Genomic DNA, 10,093 nt, shown 5'->3' on the forward strand with positions numbered 1-10,093 from the left:
CCTGGATGCCTCTAGTTCAAAAGCTGCTCAAAGCAAGGCCAGCCTCAAAGCTAGCTCAGGGTCCTGTCCAGGCAAGGTCCCCAAGGATCTCCCACAGCCTCTCTGGGCTCCTACTACAGTGTTCAACCACCCTCACCATGATGTTTTCCCCTCTTATCCAGCTGGAATTTCCCTTGCTGCCTGTTGCCTCTCGTCCTTTCAGTGGGGGCTTCCGAAGAGGGTCCATCACTCCCCTACTGCCTGGGCTTGTGCTTCCCTGGAGCTTTGCAAAGCTAACCCATTAATCAGGTGCCAGTTCTGGAAGTCGTTAGCCTGCCCTTTGCCATTGGACACTACAGATGACCAAAGCTGACTCTTCTGTGAGCATTTCTAGTCTTTCCCTGAGCCCACGTAACCTAAATCCACAGAAACTTCCTCCAGCTCTGAAAGTCCCAGAGACTAAGACTTGCAGGCTGAGAGGGTCCTCAAGGAAAGTATTGCTATGTGCAGAATCTTCTCTCTTACTCTTTTCTTGCCACCCACTTTTGGCCAGCATTGGAGACAGGAGACTGGGTTAGCTGGACCTATACTACAACTCCAAAGACCATAAGGGATGTCCTAGATCAGACCTTTCTCTTCAAAAGACAGAAATTAGCAGTCACAATTCTGTTTCACAAACTATAGATTTTTTAATCAGGCAAGAACTGCTAAAACTGCTAAATGGATCACAACGTTCATGATTGAATTCTTCTCCACAAACACCCTGAAGTGAAGGCAGATTGTGGGAAATTCAAATCCATCTATTGTGCACTCACCCAAGGAGACGTTGCTTGCTTAAAAAAAACTATCACTGAGAAAACCTACCCTCTGCTCAAATTGCTCCACAAAGTGAACGACACCTCACGCCATAAGGCATTCCCTGCTCACCAGGAGAAAGCAACACGCAAGCTCTTATCAGACTGATGTCAGTTTTTTGGCTTCTCAGAACCCCAGTTCCTATGAACTGCCTAGAAAGTGACATGTGTTACTAGAAAAAGGTTTCACAGCTCAAGCACAAAATATGACAGAGCCGCAAGCAAAATGGTATCTGAAGAAATTGGAATTAATGTTTATTGCAGTGCAAAGTCTTTAAACATTGTCTCAGACTTGGGAGACTATTAGTGCAAGCCAGAAATAGATGGAACCATATTTGGGGAAGAGGACATTATTTTTCCAAGGCAATGATTTGCAATGTCATGCTCCATTGTGAAGTCAGACTCATTTTTAAATTGAGCTGTGCTGTCTCTCAACAACTAAGAGAAGTGACATAATAAAGCTGAGCTCCACACACACCTCACTGGAACAGAGAGAGTAAAACCCTCAGGTCAGAGATAAGTATTACTTACAACTACCCTGTTACCAAAAAGCTATCAGGTATTGCACGTAAGGCAGAATCATCAACCCCCAGCCACCAAAAATTGCTGGTAGCTAGCTGATAAAGCCACAGCACCATTCACAGCTGTTGATGTTATGGGTAATTACAGGGCTGTGCATCAAGCTTGGAGAAGCAGAATATGGGGAAAGCCTTTGGTTGATGTGAAGCTTTTTTGGTAGTTTGTGGGGACTGAGGGCATCCCCACAGTAGTTCTAAGATGCCACAAGAGAGTGAGTTTACTGTGAGTGGCATAAGACAGAGGCAATTCTCTAAAGAAAATGAAAGCCTATCTTTGCACTTCATATGAATACATTACTGACGAAACCATCACATCAGCATGCACTCCCCAGAAGACAAAACATCTGCTGTTTTTGTGGCTGTTACAGAAGTACAAAGTTCGATAGCAGGGCAGAGAAAGTTGAGGAAGTCAGCGACACTCCTAAAATAGCAGTTACTGACTCGGCAAGCTGGTATCTGATGGGTCAGGCAAACATGGTGTTAGTTTCCTGCAAAGCAGATGCCAAAAGAACAGCTATGCTGGGAATTATCAAGAGCTCTTACAAGACCTGAGCTGTCATGTTGGGAGGACAACTGGTAGAGTTCCTTTCTGGGGGTGAAAGTGCGAAATTTACATTTTTAAGTATTTTTTGCATTTGTCTCAAGAAGTAGATCTTGATGAGCTACTGCAGCAGAGCATCTGAAAGTAAAGATTTCACCAAGTTAAACAAAATAATTACAGCACGAAGACACTCCTGGAGATTGTGACTGCAGCCAAATAGGAGCTTGCTAGCACGGCTGAGTACTTCTGGAAGCCCACAAACACTTTTAGAAGAAATTTTGTTTGTTTTCTGAAGAAAGAGAAGTAAACTTGAAGGGCTGAAAGGTAGACATGTACACAAAGGAATGAGTAAGATGACTAAAAAAGGAATCACAAGAAACAAGCAAAAAGAACTTTTACAAGGTAGGAGGAACACACATTATTCTTCTATTTTAGCATGCCATGTTCACTTCTCTTCATACCTGTCAGATCCCAGAAGCCTGAATATCCTCGTATTATCAGAAATTTCTTGTGTGATCTAGACAATAAAAATAAGACAAGTGTTTACATGTTAAGTGCACAAGTGTTTTTATTTTGTTTTAAAAATCAACCTAGAGAAAAGAATTGACTATGACTGATGTTACCAATTTACTGCTGATTTAAATCAGCTAGAGAATTTAATGCAATTGTCACTTTTAAATGAGATCTAAGAGTTTTCTGTAATTCCTGCCACATTATGTGAATTCCTCTGGTAGCAACTGCAAGCACAACATCAGGGCTCAGCACAGCACAGCGTCCGAGCTACCGGTGCAATTCTCTTCACAGCCATGACTGAAATAAAATCATAGAATCACAGAATAGTTTGGGTTGGAAGGGACCTCTAAAGGTCATCTAGTCCAACCCCCCTGCCGTGGGCAGGGACATCTTCAACTAGATCAGGTCGCTCAGAGCCCCGGCCAACCTGACCTTGAATGTTTCCAGGGATGGGGCATCCACCACCTCTCTGGGCAACCTGTGCCAGTGTTTTACCACCCTCAGTGTAAAAAATTTCTTCCTTATATCTAGCCTAAATCTACCCCCCTTTAGTTTAAAGTCATTCCCTTCCTTGTCCTGTCGCAACAGGCCCTGCTAAAAAGTTTGCCGCCATCTTTTTTATAAGCCCCCTTTAAGTACTGATAGGCTGCAAGAAGTTCTCCCCGAAGCCTTCTCTAGGCTGAACAACCCTAACTCTCCCAGCCTTTCTTCATAGGAGAGGTGTTCCATCCCCCTGATCATTTTCATGACCCTCCTCTGGACCTGCTCCAACCGGTCTGTGTCTTTCTTATGCTGAGGGCTCCAGAGCGTAGCTGTAGGATGCAATTTGTCTCACTCTAGAGTAGATATCCAAAATGTGTCAGATAAATTGCATGTAAAAATGCATTTTGTTGAAATTCTGAATCACAGTAATGATGCAGTAAGTTCATATTCTGAAAACCTTAACAGAGAAACATAGTCTAATTTGTGGTACTTACGCCCATTGTGAAAAGAAAACATAGTATTCTGACATTTCAGACTAGTGCAATAGAGCTTTGTTTACTGCGGGTGAATTGTACTTGTGTGATATATCTTTATGATCACATGAATACCAAAGCACCAAAGAAAACATCATGTTAATCAATAAAGTCAACCAAAGCCCACTGCATACTCCAAAGGATATCAAGTCACACCGTGAACGGGCAGCACTGTTTACAAAGCTCCTTTTCTAGACAGCCACATTTCACATTCTTGAGGAAAGAAGAGATTCTTCTCTCCTTCCCAGATGCTAGTAGCATTAGCTGACTTAGTGAATTCACTTCTGGCACAGAGAACTTGCAAGAGAGTTTTAATTCACAACAACAAAGTTCCCCACTTTGTTAAGAAAATTACTTCCCCACTTTAAGAAAATTACTTCCTGCTTGTTGTGGGGCTGAGTCTGCACAATCTTGGCCCAAATTTTGAGTGTCGTGTCTCAGAATTCACACAGTTCCCTGTTTCATTCTTCCCACTCAATCAAATCACTGTGGAAGGTCACGGTTATGGAAGGAAGTAACTTTGCAAGCAGCTCAAATCATCCCGAATTAGACCAACTGATATTAGATTAGGGAATCTGAACTAATAATGTCTTCGAAGACAAACATGCTGCAAAGTTAGTTTGGTCAAGTTTCTGTCCTGTGTAACTGCTTCCTACATACTACATAGTATAAAATTCCCTAGAAGTAACAAATACAGTCAAGATCTGAGCCTGGTAATGCAGGCTTTTCATATTACAGATGAAAATGAGTTTATTTGTTTTATTAATAGCTGTGGCTAGCAGGACAGCCAGGAGAGAAGGAATTAAAAAAGGCCTGAGAGCTTACCCTAGATATGTTCTACAGAGAAAAAGTTTTGAGTGGCTTGCTTTCTGACAACAGCTCAGTTCTGCCTTCTGTTCTTCATTTAGGTGCTGGCTTTGGCTTGACAATAACAAAGCAAGAAGACAGTGTTCCTTATGCTTTATATAAACAATATAAAGCATCCACTTGCGCTGCAGCACTCTGGGGCACGTCCTCTAACAACCAGATCAGAGCTACTGAGTGCCAATGGGTGGAGTAATCCACTGAGCCTTGCAGAATGCTACTAGCAAGAGTCTGGAGTTGGAGAAGTGCCTAGTGGCGTCATCTCCTCCTCACGGTCTGTGCTAACAGCAGGGTGCTGCAGTTCACCATTATAAGTGTTTGGGAGAAGGACAATCATGCCTGGGGATCAAACACGCACAAATGCCACAAGAACCATTTGCAGACTTGGAAATGAGAAGTAGTCTGACTCTAGTCTTTGGTCCAACTTCCCACAAAGAGCAGGCTTACTGTCAGCACAGATTAAGTCAGCTGTGGCTTTGTGCAAATAAATCTAGTTGTGTAACAATGTGGAATATCTAAGCTTGGCATGGTGTGACTGTATGTGTACCTTAAAATACAATTAGTCATAATGAGCTCAATTTCTCAGCCAATGCGACATGGATGAAACAACTGGTGAAGTTTGTAAGCATTCTTTAATAACCAAATTAGAAGACTCATTAAAATCCCACAAAGCACAGCATTTCCACTAACACATAGATGCACGAGGTTTGCAGCAAGAAAAAAAAAAAAAAGGAGTTGGGAAGGTACTTATAATGGTTTAACAATGTCTAAAAATCACAAATGGGCTGAAAAAAGGGACTACACAGAAATTTTAGGAAAAAATCTTTAGGTCAATCTGACATTTTTCTCCTGAGAAGGGAAAATACTTGTGAAAGCTGGGCACTAAAATCTTCAAAGTACTCATAAGGCAAGGGAACATGGAAGAGACTAAAAAACAACAGGCAACTCATTCGACACTGTGACAAAAAGCTAAAGCTCAGCAGTGGAGCATGCAACCACTGGCAAAGCCCAAATTTTGGTATCCACGTCTGAGAGGGTAAGGGACTGACACTGGTCTTCAAAGCAATTTAAGGTGAAGAAGATTAATGTTACCAAGAATTAGGCTTGGTATTTTCTATGGCATCACGGCCCGGTCTCTTGTTGCTTTCTGCCTTGTATGTTAGACTTGACAGGGGCTCTTGTATCGCTTAATTAATTAGTTGGTAGCTTATGAAACATGCTTAGAATGAGACTCCAGCTTCCAGGTCTAACCTAGGAAGTTACCAAAATGTTCTACTCTTTTTCAGACCACAGCATTATGCATTTATCCTCTAGATAAGAAGCTAGAATTTGAAGCAAAATGCAGTACTCACCTCATTTGATCTAAAACTCCTTCCTTGCATGCCATGTTTCCAGAACGCTAACACACTGTCTTGTAGACAGACTGGTAACAAAGAACACTGGAATCAGTTTTGAGGCATAATGTCAACTCGTGCTTTTAAGGTCAAAAGTATGACTGCAATTTTGAAATTTGTGCATGTATATTTTATTGTATCATGTTCACCCACACAGACTGCAAAATCTCACAGGAATTGCTTAACCTGCCTCAAAAGTAGCTGCATTTATATATAATTTATTTGTTTGTTTAATGAGTGGGATTTAAAAATATTCCATCCAACCAGAAAAAGTTGTCCTTCTGTCTAGTCCTAAACATGTCCTTTCCTTTGAACAGGAAACCCCTCCTCATTCTAATACTAGCAGAAAATATATACTGAATTCTAGCAGAAAAATTACAGGGATACTGCAGAAATTTTTCACTTTCCCAGCAACTATTGACTAATATGGTCCTTCTGCAATAGCAACACAAAGCTTTACAAAGCCCTCTACTTTCCAGCCCTTCCCCTTGTCACAAATGTGGTGACAGGTGACAGGCACCTGCATTTGAACCCTATGAAAGGAAATGGTCTAGGGCCTTCCTCAAAGAGAGGGCGAGTGTGTAGGTCCCCAGGAAGAATGTGTCCCACCTGCATCCAGCATCCCGCCTCTGGGCAGGTATGCAGGAAAGAGAGCAGAGCTTTTTAGAGACACTATCAGGCCAGAACAGGACACTGGTAGCTCGTTTGTGATGAGCAGAGAGAGGATTACAGAATGTGCAGAGGTCTCACAGTGAGCAGCTTCAAGTACATGTACTCCTTCCTTCCCCCTATTCCTACCAACAGGAGCCATAAAAGTAATGTTTTCCGCGACAATGTTTTTTGTGCTCTTCTCTGTGGGACACTATGTTTGAAGTGCCTGAAACTTTAAAGCTTCTCCTCAGAAGTAAATTCCCTCCAACTCATTATTTTCATTCCCACTGTTCCTTCTCTTCTGGTGCTACCCTCCCTCTATGCACACATCCTCCCGCATCCCTCTTTCAAAAGCATGTGATGCAATCCAGGTATGTAACCACTGGAGAATTGTCAAAATAAATGTATTCTGTCTTTCTGTTTCACAAATCTAATTCATTCAGATTCTTCACAAGAAAACAAAATTTACATGAAGTGTGACATATCATATAATTTAGTCTTTGAGTCGCTTTATAAAAATGGGACTGTATGAACACACACGCAGAATGAGTTAGCCATGTGTGATTCACAGAGTTTAGGTAGGTTGTGTTAAGGTATTCCTTTAGAGGCTGAAGGTCTCCATCATATTCCCAAGACATTTAGCCTAATCAGGGAAGACTCCAGGGTTATTACTTCATTCCAATTGCTCCTAGGGAAGGACATTACATAGTGTGCTGAACCTTTCACTGAGTCTTCTCACACAAAGCAAAACGCGCGAGATAGCGTTTCAAATGCTAAAGACTTGACAGTTAACATCTCTAATTCTGTACTGTAACAGTAAACAAGTTAATCATAGAATATCTCGAGTTGGAAGGCACCCATAAGGATCATCGAGTCCAACTCCCTGCTCCTCACAGGATTACCTAAAACTAAACCATATGACTAAGAGCATTGTCCAGACACTCCTTGAACTCTGACAGGCTTGGTGCCATGACCACTTCTGTGGGGAACCTGTTCCAGTGACCAAGCACCCTCTGAGTGAAGAACCTTTTCCTAACGTCCAATCTGAACATTCCCTGACGCAGCTTCATACCATTTCCACTTGTCCTATCACTGATCAACAGAGAGGAGATCATCACCTCCTCATCTGCTGCCCCCCTTGAGGAAGTTGTAGACTGCGATGAAGTCACTCCTCAGCCTTCTCTTCTCTAAGCTGAACAAACCAAGTGACCTCAGCTGCTTCTTGTAAGTCTTGCCCTCGAGACATTTCACCATCTTGGTCACCCTCCTCTGGACACACTCTAATAGTTTGATGTCCTTCTTATGTCGAGGCACCTAAAACTGCACACAGTACTTAAGGTGGGGCCACACCAGTGCAGTGAAGAATGGGACGATCACCTCCCTCGACTGGCTAGCTATGCTGTGCTTGATGCACCCCAGGACACAGTTGGCCCTTTTGGCTGCTGGGGCACACATATTCAGCTTGCCACCAACCCAAAACCCCAGATGTCTTTTGGCAGGGCTGCTCTCCAGCCTCTTGTCCCCCAATTTATATGTATAACCAGGACTACCTCGTCCCAGGTGCAGAATCCAGCACTTGCTCTTGTTAAATTTCATACGGTTGGTGATTGCCCAGCTCTCTAGTCTATCCAGATATTCAATATTAATAATGAAATCCAACTTACCTATTGATTCAATCTGAAAGTCAAACGTGAGCTCCGATGACAGTTTGCGGCTGGATTTTAACCTGCCTTGCAGATTCACTATTTTTATGCAGCCTAGACAATAAACAGGATATGTCAACCAAGAATTGATCTTCAATGTATGACCTAATTTGAAGACAGACAGTATGCACATACATGCATACGTATGTATTTAGTTGATACAAAAACTTACAATCCAAACACACCAAAATGGTATCTCTCTCCAGCTGTGTTACATGTACAACACTTGTCTCTGTAGTGTCTATAAAAAAATGACAGTGTTAGTTCATAACATAAATTACCATGAAATTTGAAATGGAAGTTCTAGAGATTGAGACAATTTAATGGGTTAGTGTGTTTTTATCTACTTAAAATAATTATCTTACCAGTGACATTTCTCTTCTCTTAGAGAGGCATGTCCACTTATCCAACATGTTGACTGTGACAGGAAAACTGAAGCTGTAATATTAAAGTATGGACTTAATCCAGCCTTTTCTGAGCCATGTCACAAAAGCAAACTCACGTGTACATTGTTCTCCCATTATTCGCTGTTGGTGTCATTTAATATTGCTGTTGCAAAAAGAGGCAGATATATGAGACTGTCCACACTAAACCTGAATGCTGTTTCATTCCATTTTTCTTCTGCCTTTATTTCTAAATCTTGCTAGGGACTTTTATATTAGTACTTAATTCTTGCTGCTATTTTCAGACTTTCCATCCCCAGATCTTCCAAAAATAGGGGATTATTTCCTTCTCCAAACTCTTAGAAGAAGGGTTACCTTCCTCTCTTCCGGGTTACAGCTGCAGCAGTCTCCATCACAGCAAACAGGGGGATCTGACCCACAAGTGATTAGTGGACACGTCAGCTCAAAAGAGAAGTGTAGTTTTTGTCCATTCGTTTGTTAACATTAAAATTACACAAAAAGCAGCTCTTACTAACTCAGCATTACTGCCAGTGATTCTATAGGCATTCTTTCATACAGAAAAGAGAAACTCATTAAATCTGTTAGAGATGAGAAATTAGACCATGTTACCTAAAATACAAAAGCAGCTTTCCGTTAAATAACAACATCCATGGTCTTGTTGAGAAGCAAAAAACTCCTCAAGGATGATGGCAGAAATGTGTTCCTTGAGATGGTCCCTCCATCTCTTTTTTTGCTGTTTGTCTTAGAAGGTATAACATTTACGATCTTAACCAATTTCTAATGCATGATCTTAACCAAAGGTGGATATAGCCATGATGAAAGCATGCACCAGAAGGACTGGAGGATATACATCTGTGCAACCACATTATGCAATGTGGAAACATGCACTGCACTGGCTGAAGTTAACAGGAGAAGGATGGCAAGGGGAGAAATCCCTTGCAGTAAGTCTCTGCCAGCTAACTTTTTTTAAGAAGTCTTAATCAGACATTTACAAAAAAAAAAAAAGGTCAAATGTCAAACAATGAAAACTAGTATCTGATGGAAGCTATTTGTGACCATATGGCACACACTTTCCCCATTTAAAAAACACTGAAAAATCTGTTTCATTGCACTATCGCTCTCCTGCCAGCAGGGGACAGGAATAAACCAATACAACATGAGGGTTTAAATTAAGAGTCAAACAAGTAAGAGAAAACAACAACATAGGCACAACACGAGAACACACAACTGATTCAAGGAAGCTAAAGAAGTATTTTTGGAAGGCACAATGCAATGTTAAATTTTTCACATTACCAAAAAAAAAAAGGAACCAGGAAGGAATTACTTCTTGTGTTTACACACTGATGCAGACAATACTGAAAGAATGACAACAGGACATTACGGGTCAAAGAATTTCTCTTCAGCGTGCTACTTTTATGGACTCTACTGAAGTCACACAGTTACATAAATAGATGTATGAGTTTGAAAATAAAATGCACTAACTCTGAAGTAGTTAAGTGCATTAATTGGCCATCCACTGATCACTTTGTTTTTTGTAACTGTGCTTTAAACTGTGTCAAAGTCTGACGCATTTTTCAGCAGCAAGAAAGTCAGCAG

The 10,093-nt window shown here is 41.4% G+C and overlaps 1 protein-coding gene across 1 annotated transcript in view; it reads right to left on the reverse strand.

Moving 5' to 3' along the window:
- Positions 1-10,093, reverse strand: part of MAP4K3 (mitogen-activated protein kinase kinase kinase kinase 3) — an 82,323-nt gene that overhangs the window by 1,580 nt on the left and 70,650 nt on the right. Inside the window, exons 28-31 of the mRNA XM_009333724.1 lie at positions 8,266-8,334; positions 8,055-8,147; positions 5,698-5,768; positions 2,414-2,469 (exon numbers count right to left, since the gene is read on the reverse strand). Coding sequence (XP_009331999.1) covers positions 2,414-2,469; positions 5,698-5,768; positions 8,055-8,147; positions 8,266-8,334 — 289 coding nt within the window. The remainder of the gene's footprint in view (positions 1-2,413; positions 2,470-5,697; positions 5,769-8,054; positions 8,148-8,265; positions 8,335-10,093) is intronic.

Source organism: Pygoscelis adeliae, unplaced genomic scaffold (genome assembly GCF_000699105.1).
Source record: "Pygoscelis adeliae isolate BGI_AS28 unplaced genomic scaffold, ASM69910v1 Scaffold621, whole genome shotgun sequence".
NCBI classification, from domain to species: Eukaryota; Metazoa; Chordata; class Aves; order Sphenisciformes; family Spheniscidae; genus Pygoscelis; species Pygoscelis adeliae.